This window comes from Mirounga leonina, unplaced genomic scaffold (assembly GCF_011800145.1).
Source record: "Mirounga leonina isolate KUSES-001 unplaced genomic scaffold, KU_Mleo_1.0 Mir_173, whole genome shotgun sequence".
In the NCBI taxonomy this organism is placed as follows: domain Eukaryota; kingdom Metazoa; phylum Chordata; class Mammalia; order Carnivora; family Phocidae; genus Mirounga; species Mirounga leonina.
In genome coordinates, this window is record NW_023270447.1 from 20,117,554 (window position 1) to 20,134,600 (window position 17,047).

Below are 17,047 nucleotides of genomic sequence, written 5' to 3' on the forward strand. Positions count from 1 at the left end.
GTTCCGTATATGTCGAGTTGTGTCTTCCAGTAGAGAAAAGTCTTTGATCAGCTTTCTAACGTGCTCCTGAAAGTGTGTGTGGGGGGTGGGGTAGGGTGGGGTGGGGGAATGAGCTTGAGAGGGAGACGGAGAGCGAAGTCTTCTACCCAGAAGGCCAAACTATCATGTGCTTACTTTGCCCAATAATTCCATTTTTCCCTTTTACTCAACCTTCTCAAAATTTTGTCTTGCAGTTCTTACTTTTTATTTATCTAGTCCATATTTAGCATTAGTGCTAAACTAACAGTAAATGGAGAAACAAGAGCCAACAGGAGAGGGAGAGAGCTGGGTCGATTTGTGAACATCAGTCCCCAAGGATGAGCACCATTGGAAAGGTGGACCTACTTAGAGGTGGGACAGATCTCGCCCCTCCCCGCCCCCTGCCCCAGCATATTCTAGGATCGGTCCAGCTCTTTTCGAGGGGCTTGTTATTTTGTGATCGTTGTAGCATATTTTGAAAACTCCTACTCTTGTTATGAGATCCACACATAAACCTAAAATCGATCATCTGGTGAATTATAGCACAACTGCACAGGGACAAATCGGTACAGTCAACTTCTTCCAACATTTAGACTGTTTTTATTTGCCATTTGTTATAAAAATTGCATCTATATTTTACACAAAAGGTACTTTAAAACAGTGAAGTTTACCAAAAACCACCAAATCTCAGGCAAAGGGGTTCACCACCAAAATGCAGATTTACATGGTAAACCTGAGGGTCAAAAACATTCAACCTACAAAAAAATCTTACATTTTTGAACAATTCATTACCAGAAGCAAAACCTGATTACGTACATGTTTCAAAATAGGTGACAAAATAACAAATTCCAGCTGTCACTGTGAAGCTAACCAAAGAAAATGCCTCTACCCAAGATTGGCCCATTATTTCACTCAGAGTGAAACATTCTGAGGAGCTTTAAATATATTTAAACATAAATACTTAGGCTTACACACAACACACATATGCACAGACGTATCCATTCTAATTCTATGCCTTTTTGTATTTTTTAAATTGCACCATCTCTGTTAGAGATAATATAGAACATGCAGGAGGCATTCGTAATTGTTTCTCTCAGCAGTGGTGGATTATACAAGTCAAATGCAAAATTTAAACATGAATTAGGTACAACTGGAAACAATCTCAACTCAGTACTGTAGCTCATATATTCTGTGTTAATGCTTTAGTGTTGATGAAATTGTCCATATTAAAAAAAGAAAAAAGTTGAAGAGAATGTAGTCCATTACCAAAGGTACTGAGCAGATAGTTCCCAGCGGATGTAAAAAGTGATGGACTAGAAACAGGAAGAAACCAATTAAATAGGACTGCAGGTTTTCACTGCTTTCACATTCAACTAAAGATAAGAAATAATTATATCCAGGACATTTTCCAACAGCCATGAGTTTATACCATATCATGTGTATTATGTCTTCATAATTCAAACGAGGATACTAAAGAGCTCCTCCCCCTCCCATCAGCCTCCCTCTTGTTTCCAGGAAGAAAGGAACACAGATTTTGATGCAATATACAGTTCCTGGAAACAAAGTGGACTTACGGTTATATTCTCGTGCTTTTGGTAGGCATGAGAGATCACGGATTGAATCAGCTCTAAATACTGCAGGGATGGGTAAAGTGGAATAACTCAATTAGGCCTCATTAGAGGCCCTGGCTTCCCCCCAAATAAATACATGCTCAAGTATCACTGCGAGTTCTTTAGCACAAATATATTCTGTTATACACAAGTGCTGACCAAATGTAAGGAGATGAGTGATGGAGTTACCCACGCAGTTAGGACGATGCTAAGAGAATGTAAAGACGGAAGGAGCGTTTTATACAAAATACCGGGGAAGAAAGCTGTCAACCCACAGGATAACTGTTTGATCATTTTAATGGTTTCTGAGCCCATCATTATGCAATATTTTAATTAAACATACAAAATCTGAATCATGAAACGCATGGGGAACAGAAACAAATATTGTCGCTCTCAAACAGTAACATTATGCAAAGAACTCACTGCCGCTTACCACGGCGCAGTAGTTAGCTTACCACACGAACGAGCTACGCCAAAGCACTGAGCACCCATGGGTCTCTACTTACCCTGTTTAACGCAAACATGTGTTAAGTGACAGTGAAATATGGTGATATCCAGGGAGAAAGATGAAGACCGAGGATGAAGAATGAAAACACAGTATCTATGTGCCACACAGATGTATCCTAACACAGGTTAGGGAAAGAACACTATACCTTACCACGAGTGCTCAAAACTGCCCAGGGTGTGTGTGTCTCTGTGTGTGTCCAAGCTCACCTGTGTGTGTCCGTGTGCATATGTAAGTGAAACGAACCTAGGCCATGGCTAGCATAAGCCATCAACTTTGTTCCGAGTCCCATCCACGGGTATTTTTTTGGAAAATGCATTAGACATTCTTGGAAATCCTATGCCATCTAATGTGTCCTAATTGAATACGTCGCATTTTCCTCATTGAAAACCCTCTTAAATGAACATGAACACTCGCAAATTGAAGATCTGCTCCAACAATGCAGTAAAGGTGGCCTCCAACACCACATTTCCAGTCTGTCAGGTGGCGGTCTCAGAGTTCATTGCATCAGTACTATGTTATTTCAAAAGCTACCTAAACACTGGTGTGTAAGCTTGGAATAAGACAGAAATCTAAAAACTATGGCAACAAAGAACAAGGTTTGTACCAGTAACCATACCCTCGTGTTTGGAAAGCAGTTTACAATATTCAGTATTGATCCTGATAAGTAATAATGTGCTTCCAGAAATTGAGAGAAGCAATAAGGAAGATCTAGTCAATGACTTTTGCAGGGGAACACAACCAGTGTGACTAGTCGTGCAGAAGTTCTAGTTTGTGAGAATGGTAGCAAATCTGAAGTTTGTTTTGAAAACTCTTCTTTCTGGAGGGGGGTGGGATTTTTCATAGAGATTATGGCTAATTATATGGCCACAAACATTTCAATACCTCTCCATGCATCACATTCCATATTCCAAAAACTTAAGATTAATCCAATCCAACATTGAAATCCGTACATATGACAATTTTATTGTGAAACATTAAAATGGCCACTAACTTACATTAAAAAAACGAAAAGAACAAAAACCTCAGATAGAGTCAGAATCTGTTTTCTAAAGTCCTGGAAGAAAGTTTCATCAGTTATGCCTGGGTCCCTGAGAACTTGAATGTTCTGACTAAAGGCAAGTTTTGGTAAGAATTAACATTTTTACACTGTTCCTTCTCATTCAGAATAAAAATAAATGTTTTAGGCAGCTGTTGGTGTTTATAGTTTTATAGCTCGTATTATTCAAATTACATTTGACACAAACAATTCCTTTTTCTGAGCTTCAGTTCAGGGGTGTGTGGCAAGTGAGGGGAGCTACATTTTGCTGTAATTTAAAGACTCACTTTTACCTTTCTGGAAGGGGCAAAGCAAGAAACAACATACCACACATCACAATTCCATGTTCACAGTACTTTACCCATAGTGTTTTCCAGTTTTGTCTATGTGCAGTTAATAGGTTACTTCATAGTTAACATTCAAAATGAGACCGGCATCGTAATGCCTAGACCCATCAGAGAAAAACATGGTAAAAATGTACATTTCCCAAAAACAAGTCGGTTGACTTTATTCATTTTACAATATGCATGATAATAAAAGGCTAAACACAAAGCTCTTTACAAAAAAAAGAGCAAAATGTATTCCAGGAAAGTTAGACAAAGGCATGAGATGAATTTCAGTTAAATGGATCTACTGCTTTGTGAGCTTTGAGAATTCTTAAATACTGAACAGAGGCGGAGTGTTCTACATTATAATCGTATCTAGAGATCATGCAGATGGAGAAATATTTTGCTTTAAGTCTTAATTTCTCCAAGTGTTTTGAAGTCAATTTTAAGGATTCAAATCTGTACCTCTCCCCTCCATCACAGTTTTTGAAGTAATTAAGAATTGTTACCCGTATGATAGCACAGCGACTAGGGAAGAGAGAGGTAGATGATGCGGCCATCCTCTTATAAGGAAACCCCCCAACTATTCCAGGGCAAGAAACACAAGGCTTGTGTTGTCCAAAAGTAATGAGCTGCAGAGTACAAAAACATTCTGGGGCAGGATGCACACAAATATGAGACTCGTAAGCAGCCAAAACCAAGTATATTAATAGTAAATTCTTAAAGAAATGCATGTGTTCTCTGTACCTTACAGAAATTATTCTCACATATTTTGAATCTAAGATTATACCATAGAAAATAGTTACATGTTTTACATTTAATATAAAAATGATTAGCAAATAAAAAAGGCTTTGATGATACATAAGAAGACATTTTAGGAAATAGATCAATTTTCAAGGTGCCCCGAGGGTGACATGTCCTAAGTACCCTGTCCTTTTCTATGCAAGGGCCAAACACAGGCACGTTTTCAGGGTTCACCCTTGTTTGGGGGCTTTTTTTAGGGTTCATCATTGTTAAGAGAAAACAAGATGAAGGAAGACTCAAGCGAGCTGGGACAGGAAATAAAATCAAGCCAAGAAGGAATTCGGCCAAGCACAATGTACACCCTGCCTAAAAATATTTAAAACATAAATCAAAGACAGTGTTGAGTATACATCAAGGACATTTATACTTATGAATTTATGGTCTAGGTGATAAATACCAAAACAGGAAGTCAGTGAAAACAAGTGTGCAAATAAGTAAGTAATGGGGACTGGGGGGAGGGATATGAAAGAATATCTAATCTTCAAGGTAAAAACTGCAAGGTAGAGATTCAGTAATTCTGTGTCCCCCATGCCACCCTCGAAGTATACTTCTCACATCTTAGTAAGTTAAAGATCAGTTATTCACAAAACTTAAGTTCAGTGTTAACACTTTTGACCTGTTTAACTTAGGGCTAGACACTGAGTTGCTTTAAAGACATTTGGTTATAGTTAGTCATAATTATTACCCATTTTTCATCCTTATAACTTAGAGAATTTTAGTTCTCATTTAAAGCCCTGGGGCAAACTTTTAAAAATTATTTTCTCTTTAGGTCAACATTTATCTAAGCACATCTACAAACGTTCTGTTACAGGGAGAGGAAGAGTGTTGAGCAAATTCTCCTCTACAATCAGACAGCTCCGTTTTAGGGACTGACATCCTTCCAGTTCAGGAGGAAGTGTTTCCAGGTAATTACCAATGAGCTCCAGATGAGTAAGGTTCGACAGCTCACCCACGTGAGGGGACAAACTCATCAGGCTATTTTTCCCCAAAAGTAAACACTGCAGCTTTTTGCACTGAAACAGCCCATCTGGTAGCATCTCAATCTGGAAAGGGAAAAAAAGAAGCCAGTAAAACTGCTTTTCTACGGCCTATGATAATGCATTTGCTTATTTACACCCCTACCGTTTTCCAAAAACATTTCCGGACATTTATAGGAATCCATAGAACAATGATGATAAATTTGAAGGAGACGGAAAAGATAAAGGAAAAATAAGAACGTCCTGACTTGAAGTCAGCGCTGAGGCTACCATGAACTTCTAAACCCTTGCTGTATATGTGGGTGGGCAAAAGATTTGATTCTAAGCATTCTAACAAGCAATTCTCAAACAAAACCTAATTAGTCACCTACTCATGGTCCCTAAGATAAACAACAACAACAACAACAGTATTTTAGGAAAATCATAATTATTCTTGAGGCCGAGGATCACAAATAACTTTTCTCAAGAATCCTCATAAAGAGTTACTGTGTGATGTAATGAGCAATATCCTCAAAAACATTGTGAGTACAGACACAAGGCTATTTCTAAGGGTTTCAAACTAGAGACTGAAAACTTCATTCTGTTAAAAGAAAAAAGTCGACTGAGGCACAGACAAGAAGACATGATCATCTATACGTGCACATTTCATTTCCCTCTACATATACACTCCTGAGTATTTACCCTTCTTCCTGCCCTCTGGCAGCTTCAAGTAAATCATGCAACACGGAGAAATAATTTAAAATATGATAAATAGCCTGAAATTAGGTCAACTCCTAGGACTGCTCAAATGAGCTGCTCCCCCATGTGGTGGGTGGATTGCATGTGAATTTCTAAGGGAGCCACAGTCCACATGTGAAAGTTGGTTGGAAAAGACATCCACAGAAGAGCTGAGAGCAAGCATCCTCCACTCTCACCATGCCACTGCGAGGTGAGTTTGCACCAGGCAGTGCTGGACAGCACACACCCCAATCTCTAATACTCCGCATATTTATGTACCTGTGGACGGGGCATCTTTGCAACTATGAATTAGTGCAGGCTCCTTCCTTGGTTCAGGACGTGGCTTTGTTAGACACGGGAATGAAAGGGGCACTCAAGAGCTCAGGCTGCTCCTCTGATGGGCTAACACAGTCCCACTGAGCCAGCTCTCCCCTGGAATTTCCAGGGCCATCCAGAACTATCTCCTCAAAAGGATAAACATTCTCTCTACAAACCAAAAAATGGTCAAACTGCATTCAAAAATGCTCATTATATTGGAAATTCCCCTCTCCTCCATCACCGCCACATACACTCAGTACCGGATATCCTTGGAAATAAATCAAATGATCACCATTGCTAAGTACGGCATTCAATAAAGCTCATCACTGTACACCAAAATACTAGGGATAAGCAAAGGAAAAATATCTACCCTTTCATTTCATTCTCTTCTCAAGAATACAGATGCAAAACCATACATATGTAGATTTCAGTGTAGAGATGTGGCAGAGAGATGAGAGATGGGAGAAATGTAACCCCTGGGGCGCCTGGGTGGCTCAGTCATTAAGCATCTGCCTTGGGCACAGGTCATGATCCTGGGCTCCTGGGATCAAGCCCCGCATTGCATTGGGCTCCCTCCTTGGCGGGAGGCCTGCTTCTCCCTCTCCCACTCCCCCTGCTTGTGTTCCTGCTCTCGCTATCTCTCTCTCTGTCAAATAAATAATAAAATCTTTTTTTTTTTTAAAGAAAAGAAATGTAACCTCTTTCTAATGCAACCTCTTCTGGTCATACACCTGCAGCTCAGAAGTAGGGTCAGTGACGTACAAGTAGAGTAAACAATCTGTCCTGTGCAACCCAAGCTCAACCCTGAGAGTGCCTATTAGCGTCTAAGCAATGACTTAAGCAAGCCGGCTGAAAAAAGAGGGTAGGCTTGGCTCATCTGTATTCAGTAAATGCGTGCAGAGAGCCTCCTTTTGTGCCAGGCTCCCAGTTAGGTGTTGAGGATAAAGTGCCGAGCAAGACAGATAGGTCTTTGAGAACCACAGTCTAATGCAGGGTTTCTCAACCTTGGCACTGTTGACATTTTGGGTGAGAAAATTCCTTTTGTGGGGGTGCCCTGTGTACTGCAGACTATTTAGCAGCCATCCTGGCCTCTGCCTACTAGAAGTCAGTGCTACACCCCTCCTCAGCTGTGATCATCAAAAATGTCTTCAGATAAATGTCTCTATGGGGGCCAAAGTGCCCCCATTTGAGAAGTACTGGTCTCCTGGGTGAGAAATACTAAACAGTTAGGTCAATAATTAGTCTGTAGTGGGTGCTGGGAAGGAGGGACTGTATCAGAGGCTGTGTCGGGACTCCTCCATCTCCCTGGTTCAGTTAGTTTCCAGATGCCCAGCAAGTACCTTGCTTAACTGGACTCCTTTCCACTAGGTGAATACCCTGAAGCCATTGCCATCACTCTCCTTCTGTCTGGCTATCAGTGCTACCATGTTCTCCCCCATCTTCTTTCAAATTCCCAAATTTGTGATTTTAGCGACTTCTCAGCCCCCTAAGACAGGAGAGGGATTTCACAAGGCAGTGGGAGTGAGCCACTGGGGTCCCTCAGCTGTGCAGCGGTCATGAAAGTGGGGCAAGGGCTGCAGTGAGCGGTGCTCCTTCCCCAGTGCCAAGTGTCCGTCTCGGGGAATTTCACTTGGTGTCAGCAACCAGCTGAGGCACAAGACCTTTTGTCACCTAGCTGAATTCAGTTATGTTAAAGGAGGCTGGGGAGCTGTGTTAGAGACACAAGACTTTCCTTCAATTCAGCAATTTTATCCTGAAAAGTCTACTAACACCTTTAAAAATAGTTTACCCTGGGGACGCCTGGGTGGCTCAGTCAGTTAAGCGTCTGCCTTCGGCTCAGGTCATGATCCCAGGGTCCTGGGATCGAGCCCCGCATCGGGCTCCCTGCTCAGTGGGGAGTCTGTTTCTCCCTCTCCCTGCTGCTCCCCCTGTTTGTACTCTCTCTCTCTGGCAAATGAATAAATAAAATCTTTAAAAAAAATAGTTTACCCTGAAGCTTATGAGAACATCAAAAACATTTTGCCTTGGCCAATACATTTTATTAAAAAATTTTAGATAGCATTTATTTATTCTCAATTCATTTAACATGCTCTTTCCTAGACAATATAATATACGACCCAAAAAGGAAGAACTCACCCTCATGGACTACCGATTTCTTCTAAAAAAAAAATCGAAAGAAATGTTTGCAGACTATCAGGAAGATGATAGACTTCATATGCAGAATGGTTTTTTAACAGAATAAACTATAAATGAAACATGCAATAAGCTATCAAATAAACTGAAAAAAAGAGAGAAACTAATGCTACATCCTAGAATTCTCTGGCAACAAAGTTTCTTGAACAAAATGTAGTAGAGCCCCCGGACATCCAAGGAAGGATGGTCCCCTTCCTGTATCTACTGCTGACATTTGATAATTAAATACTCCTCTGTTCCAGAGGCTGAGACCTTACTTCAGAATCTGTCTCAATGGCAGATTTCCCTTTTGTTTTTTTCTGGCCACTGAACACATCATCTCAGAACATGCTAACCAAATCCATAAAATCCAATCATTTCAGGAAACAAAAATGCATATTTCCATTTCTAAGCAGCGATGTCAACATAAGCTCTGCCACATAAATGATCTTCAGAAGGAATTTCTACTTCCAGCTACAAGTCTTTGAGTTAATAAAAGAAATGCATTAAATGCACAAATGTAGAAGTTGGAAGACCTAGGTGTAAATTGGAGTGGTTTTTAAGATTTGAGTGAGACTATTAAGTCTTCCCACCTTTCCTATGCTTCTCCATCACATTCAGTTCAAGTTTTCCATCACATTCAATACCACCATAATCCAATTACGCTTTGGCACTGGTATAGAGATGCTGCCTCCTCCACTCCCATCTCCCACGCCCATCCACACACACCACTGCTTCCCGCATCAGAGCATTTGGTTTGATGCATCTCAGATGCAGTAGAGGGAGGGTCAGAGTGGGAGCTGGAGCTCTTGGATTCCATCCCAGATCCATCGCTAGGAAGCTTCAGACTTCAGGCAAATCGCTCTGAGCATCAGTTTCCGTATCAGTAAAATGAGGGCAGTAACTAGAGCAGAGTTGGAAAGTTTTTCTCTAAATGCGTAGGATAGTAAATATTTTAGGTTTTGTGGGTGAAGAAGCAAAACTGAAAATATTATGTAGGTGCTTATACAACAGGAGAGAAAAAATTTCATACATTTTAAAATGAGGAAATTAAAAATAGAATAACAATTGAGGATAATTTTTTTTGCAATATAGGCCCACGAATGAGAACAATGGAATTTATTCATGGCTACTGAGATTTGAATTTCATAGTTTTCATGTAAGACAAATGTTATGTAAAAAAAAAAAGGGCGCCTGGGTGGCTCAGTTGGTTAAGCGACTGCCTTCGGCTCAGGTCATGATCCTGGAGTCCCGGGATCGAGTCCCACATCAGGCTCCCTGCTCAGCAGGGAGTCTGCTTCTCCCTCTGACCCTCCTCCCTCTCATGCTCTCTGTCCCTCATTGTCTCTCGCAAATAAATAAAATCTTAAAAAAAAAAAAATTCCCTGACCATTAAAAAATTTTAAAAACTGTTCTTCAGTTGGGGCTGTATACAAATTTAAAAAAGCATTCTTAGCTCAGGCTGTGGGTGGGTTTTGGTCCCATGGCACATGGTATTCCTTTCAGATATAAATCTTCATTTTTTGTTTTTAATTTATATTCCTACTTCTAAATCATAACTGATTAAACTTTTTCAAGGGGTTTTATTTCTTGATTGTATTCTCCCAACCCTTCCAAGAAATGGGTTACAATTAGAGCCTCCTTTGAAGGTGTCAGTTCATGCTAAATATCACTTTCAAGCTCAAGTCTGATCCCACCTACTGTCCAATGAACTTAAACCTGAACTTGACTGGCAGACTTCAAGGCATTCTCCATTCTGACCCACCTTCTAAATGCTCTCATCTCTGATTACATCTGGGCATGCCTCTGCACATGACCTCTATCCTTTTACATTTCCCCAACCCCCAGTGTTCTTAGGAACACTCCTCTCAAGAGTTACTATTAAAAAAAAAAAAAAAGCATCTTGGGCTCCTGGCTGGCTCAGTCAGTAGAGTGGCTCTAATGTGACTCCCGATCTTGGAGTTGTAAGTTCAAGCCCCACATTGGGTATAAAGATTACTTAAAAATAAAATAAAATAAAAAGAGCATCTTGCTCAAATATATTTGGCAAACATTGCATATATCATACCTCCCTCTTGGAGAAGCACAGTGCATATTCAACTACTAAAGGCTCTGAGGAATCCTGCAGCAAAAAATATGATAAAAAGAAATGTTTAGTGTTTTGTGTGATAACACCTATTACTATCTTGTGGAAGAAACTCTAGAGTGCCCTCTCTGTGAAAGTCTGTCATTTGGGGGATGCCCAGTATCTTCAATGTTTGGAGAATCCCCTACCTCATCTTGGTGGGACTCTTGGTGGGAAGCAGAGTCCACTTCCCACTGGAGGAACTGACACCATATTCTAGTGTTCCCAGATCCTTTACAGCTTGAGTGTGGGGTGGGAGTTCAAAAGCTCTGCCAATCAGGTGCTCAAACTTGGACTTTAAATCGGGGCTAGTGTCACAAAGCAGCAGAAACCACGAATAACTTATTTTGTGGGAGGGCGAGGGCTGCAGTAGCAGCAGCATCCAGTTTTCAGGGTGGGATGGTCAGCGGCAGGGTATCCTCACCATTTTGCTTTTGTGCTATGCTTTTGACATTTTGGTTATCTGACTAATTTTATGCTTAATTGTTTTCCAAGCCTGATTCTGCAGCCTTTCAGTGATAATATGACACAACAGCCTTTCAATAAATGTCTTTTCTACTTAACCACAGAGAGCATTTGTTGACTCCATCCATGAACCTGGTATACTGCCCAACTCTAGAAGAGTATTTTAAAACCTCTCCTTTCAGGAACCTTTACCAACTTTTATTCCAAATGGACGAATCAACTCACATTTCTGAGTATGTGCACATATCTAAATACTTATGCATCCAATTTGAGGTTCTATTTTCTAATTTAAAAAAAATATTTTGGCCTATGTCATAGAATCTTAGGAATCTCAAAGTTAGAAGGAACCCTGAAACTGAAACATGAATCCCTGATTCCCTTTAACAACACTCCTACCAAGTGGTTGACAATCTATATCTGGACAGTTTAATAAGAAATCACTTCCCCCTCCTCAAAGGTTCAATTTTTGGACAGCTTTTTGGGAAATATGAGAAATCTTTCCCCTGCTTGTCCTGGTTCTAACACTCATGGTTACTTGCAAGAAGATTTCTATTTAAGTTTTCCAAATATTTAAAGACCAATATTGTGAACTATTCTTTCTCCCTTCCCTCCCCAATACTTCCTATCTTTAGGCTAACTGGTCCGTTGGAGTACTTTTCACCTCTCTGGCTGCTATCTCCTGAGTGAGTTCCACTTTCTCCATATCCTGATTAAATAAGTCTCTTCACAGTTCTGATGAGAGTGTTCCTCACCCATTCAAAGGTGTCATGGTCACTGTTATGGCTCTGGGATGCTCGGCAACTGCTGGTTATTAGACTTCTGAGACAACTCAGCCTAAGATATCATTCTATTTTGGCCATAACTGCCTTCAGCATAGGACTTTTTTTTTTTTTTTTAAGATTATTTATTTATTTATTTGAGAGAGACAGAGCACGAGCAGCGGGGAGGAGCAGAAGGAGAGGGAGAAGCAGACTCCCCACGGAGCAGGGAGCCCAATGCGGGACTCGATCCCAAGACCTCGAGATCATGACCTGAGCGGAAGGCAGACGCCTAATGACTGAGCCACCCAGGCACCCAGTATAGGACTTTTTATGTGCGCCAAGTATCTTCCCTTACTCAAGATAAAATGTGTCTGATACTCGTACCTAGTTTCTCTTTTAGATGTGGTCAAGTCAATAAACTTGGTATCAAAAGTACCAGTGGTCTTTTTTTTTTTTTAAGATTTTATTTATTTATTTCACAGAGAGGTAGCAAGAGCAGGAACACAAGCAGGGGGAGTGGGAGAGGGAGAAGCAGGCTTCCTTACCGAGCAGGGAGCCCGATGTGGGGTTCGATCCCAGGACCCTGGGATCATGACCTGAGCCGAAGGCAGACTCTTAACAACTGAGCCACCCAGGAGCCCCCAAAAGTACCAATGGTCTTAAGGTTTTATTATATTAAACTAGAAAAACACATTAACCTGCTTACACACTTAAATAATTCATGGCCAGCTAACAATTTAATCAGCTGCAACTTTCAAAAATTCATGTAGTGATATAACCACATAACAACTTAGTGGACCCGAAGCCTTTCAAAATAATTATTTGTATTTTTTGTTGTTGACTTAACAAAGGGAAAAGTATAACCAAAATATTAATATTAATGAACGACATGATTAAACAACACTAATGATAAATCTCTAGACATATAGTTTTCCAAGTATGGTCCCCACACCAGCAGAATCAGCTTCACCTGGGATTTTTTAGAACTGTCAACTCTTGGATCCTACACCAGACCTACTGAATCAGAAACTCTGGGATTGGGGTCCAGCAGTTGGTGTTTTAACAAGCCCTTCAGGTAATTCTGATGAACACTGCTAATCTAGATCAACCCTCAAGGAGTTTTACAGCCTCATAATCTTTTAAGACTCTTAAGATTTCTCATTTATCTTAGAATGGGTTCTAGCCTTTTAACATATGAATTAAGTCTTAGGGTTCTAAAAATCAGCAGGAATTTTGCTCTCATTCCCCAACTTTCTGGTGTTTTCCCAACAATCCATGGTTTTTGAAAATAATGGCTGGTGATTAATATGTTTATTAGCTAACACCATGCTCATAGTGATATTTAGCATGAAATATGAATTACAAAAAGTCTAGGAGATATTACATTTATGGGGGTGGGGTAAAAGAAAATAGCTCCCATTTTCTACAACAGGAAGATCAATTTTCATTTTTTGGCAGACCTGATTTCTGAAAGATTTTTTTCCTTCTTCTCATATGGACATTACCATCGCTCTCTTGCCCTTTTGGCTAGCATGATTTTTTTTTTCTTTTCCCTCCTGCTTCACATTTTAACCTAGGAAACTACTCATTTATTTTTTTTTTCTTGTTTCAGTGAAGTCAAGTTTTCCTTAACTTGGCTTTACTCTTGCAAATTATGGTTCATTTTTAAAGTATGGATGCTGGAAAAAGCTTCTAAGAAGCCCTAGTGTTGCATTATAGAACCAGGCCTTTCATTTTGAATTGTCTTTCTAGACATGCATGTAGATTTCAAGTCTTTTTTACTGCATCACAAAAAAGATTTATGAATAATTCATGATCCCAGTATTTTTAACAGAAATTTCTTCTCCTAGGACAGATCTGGAAAGCTAAAAACTCTTATGAAGCTTTCTAACTACTTAAGATCTTTCCAAAATAAAAAGTAAGCTCTGTTATAACTAATTAGTTTAAAATACTTCAACTGTGATGTTCATGTAAAAAATGGGGAAAGAGAATAAAGAGAACATTCGTTGAGCAATTACTATGTGCCGGGAACTGTGCCCAGTGCTTATATGTATTTTTCTCATAAAATCTCCGTGACGACTTGTAAGTTAGATCAAAAACTGATGCTCAGTGTTTTGCTAACCTACTCACAGGCACGTATCTAGTAAGTGGTAGTCAGGCCAGGCTCAGAGGATGCTTCGTAGGACTGAAAGTCCATTTTCTTTAACCACATTATACACTGCAACAGCAGATGCTCAAAAGACTGGCTAAATAGAGGGAAGGATGGATTTACTTACATTGTTGTTGGTCACAGCAAAGTACTGCAAATTACTCAGATACTGGATTTCTTCTGGAATGAAGGTCAGGTGGTTATAGCTTAGATCCAAATAATGTAGTTTGGTGCATAGGAAAAGCTGCAGGGGCAGATTCTCAATATTATTATGGTTCAAAGAGAGCTGCTCTAGATTAGATAGTGCCCCAATCTGGGCAGGAATATAAGCAATGTTATTGTGCCACAATTTTAAGCAGGAAAGATTCTGGAGATGCTGAAAGCTAATGATCTCCTCCACAGTTTTAAGGTTATTTTCTTTAAGATCTAACTCATGCAAATTGTTCAGGCTGAAAATGGAGTGTGGGATGCGTTCCAGGTCACAGCTGATCAGCTCCAGGCTTTTCAGGTTGACCATCTTTTTCAAGTTGTTCAACACAACCAGTTTGCTTCCCTCATTATCGAGGGACAACTTCTGCAGTGAAGTCAGGAGGTCTGTAATGACTTGTGGGATCCGGGAGAGGCTGCTCTTCAAGTAGAGGGTCCTCAGGTTTTTTAAGTCCTGAAAGCCCTCCAACTGCATGGTACTCAACTGCTCCGGAAGAACACAGCCAGACAGATAAAGTTCCTTGAGATTCTTCAGGTGAAATACCCAGCGTGGGATTTTCCCCATTTCGGTGAATTTCAGGCGGAGGATTTTTAAATTCTCCTCCAGAAAGCCCAGCGCCGGATGGTCCACCACCAGGGACGAATGGTACACACGAAGCTCCTTTAGGTTGACCAGCTGTGAGACTGCAGAGGGCAGCTTGACCTCAGGGATGAGCTCCAGGCTGAGCACTTCGATTTCTGTCAGCTCAAAGACATTGTCTGGAAGACCATTGAGCATAAAAAGGTGCAGTGCTACCTTGTCCTGGGAATTTTTCACAAGCTTACTTTTCAGTTTCTCAACCGTCCATTCGTTATTGAGGTTGATCTGTTTCAGTTTGTTCTCACTGACCTCCGACAGGAATATGGAGAAGCGTTTGGAATAGAGAGGATCATACTGATCGGCCAGATGCAGGATGAAGGCAAAGTCATTCTTGACGTCAGGGATATCGCTGTAGTTGCTTTTCTCTCTCAACGCCTCAAAGGAATATTGCTTCAGAGAACTCCTCAGCATCCACCACAAGCTGTAGGAGGAGGTGAGACCATAAAGTATAACCAAAATCACATAAAACGAAGCCAGGACCTTAAATATTTCTGCCAAGGAGTAGACACACTGGTAGCGCTTGTAGCCGGTAAAAGCTTGCACATCGACCGAACAGTCAATTTCAAGAGTGATGTAGGTTAGAAAATATGGAACGTAAGTTATGATGAGGACAAACAAAATGACCTTCACGATGATCTGCTTCAGATACACTCTATAAATGAGGTCCTTCTGCTCCACATGCAGGCGGAACCTTTTCACTTTTTCAAAGATGGCTTTGGCCTGTTCGCCCTCCTTCTTGTCCAGGACACTAGAAGTGGGGCTTTCGATGCCAGCTGACTCCAAGCCAGGCTGTGGGTAGGGCAATGACTGCTTGCTGGAATCAACATCGGCTGAACACCCTGAGGATGAAAGCAGAACCTTGGACTTGGAGAGTGTCAGGGGCCTCACTGATTGCTCGGCCACTGTTTCGGACAGGGCACGGGTGGTCCACGGAGAATCGAAGCACTTGTGAAGGATGGCCACAAAATGCTCGAGCCTGGAACTGGTACTGGGGTAGTGAAGCCAAAAGTTGCTGCAGGCTGCAAAGATGAGTGTGTGCAGGAGCACCAGGTAGGGGAAGAACTTGGCGAACCAATGGAGCTGCTTCTCATAACAGACGGCGTCGATGTAGGAGTACTGCTGTCGGTGGAGGTCATTCTGGATTCTGAGGGGGAGCGGAAGCGGGGTCCCGGGATCAGAGGAGGACGTGTTGGCGCTGGCTTTCAGGAGGTCCCAAGGCACGGCACAGTGATTGTCAAATTCCACCTTACATGGAAGACAGCACAGAACCCTGCTCTGTGTGAGCTGGAGAGCTCCAGCCAGCACGGCCACCAGCAGCATGATCAGGGTGATGTAATACCAGAAGACGTCCCACCATGGTTTTAGGATGTGATAAGATGACTGGGCGTCTGCTAGACATTTCAGCTCTGTTAGTGTAATCATGATTTTCCCTTGTAGGAGTACAGGAACTGGAAGAGGAAAAGAAAAGAAAAGCCACTGAAGCAAGTATCCAAAACTCTAATGGCTTGTCTTACCCAGGTAGGATTTAGCTTGGGGACAGAACCTGGGAGGCAGGGCTTATCAGAGGATACAAAGGTCTTCTGGTTTCATTTGAAAACTTTGGCCATCCCAGCTGTGCACTCTAAAGTCCTTCAGATGAGGGATCATTTGGTGGTCGCCAGACTGGAACTATAAAGGTATTTGGGGCAGATTGTGAAGTAACTATCTAGTTTCCTCCTGGATCTTGACTCTCTGCCAAGCTATTAAAAACAAGAAGCCATGTTTTCTTCAATCAACCTTAGGAAAACTTACTCTTATGCTACTTATTTCTTATAGCCACATTTCATACCTTCCAAACGGTCTGAATAAGCTCTTTTCCACATCCTACCCGCTGTCTGGAGCATTAGTTGCAGCTTAGGATTTGTGTTTCAACCACTATGGGGAACCTCTTCTGAGCAAGCACTGCTTTATATAATTATCCCTTAGGATTAGAGGGATCTACCAGTTCTATGTTCGAAACAAACTATGAGTTAATACATTATCTCCTCTCCCCTCAAGCTCCTGATTTATAACTTAAGTTCACGTCCAACTCAGAGTATTTAAAAGTTGACAAAACAACAGTAGTGGCTTAAAAGGGGATAGGGAAGAAAAACCCAGTTAGAACACGCTACTTTGGGGACTCTCTCTCATGATTACTGTTTTGATGGCAAAGTACTAATAGGATAAACGATTAAG

General features: G+C 41.1%; 1 protein-coding gene across 3 annotated transcripts in view; it reads right to left on the minus strand.

Annotated features, from left to right (window-relative positions):
• Nucleotides 1-598: 598 nt before the first annotated feature.
• LRRC8B (leucine rich repeat containing 8 VRAC subunit B) overlaps nucleotides 599-17,047 on the minus strand; it is a 68,185-nt gene continuing 51,736 nt past the window's right edge. For all 3 annotated transcript variants that reach the window (XM_035018092.1, XM_035018094.1, XM_035018093.1), the window contains 2 exons: nucleotides 14,114-16,281; nucleotides 599-5,345 (listed from right to left, as the gene is read on the minus strand). In XM_035018092.1, the coding sequence (XP_034873983.1) occupies nucleotides 5,094-5,345; nucleotides 14,114-16,255 (2,394 nt within the window). In that variant the 5' untranslated portion in view covers nucleotides 16,256-16,281 and the 3' untranslated portion in view covers nucleotides 599-5,093. The remainder of the gene's footprint in view (nucleotides 5,346-14,113; nucleotides 16,282-17,047) is intronic.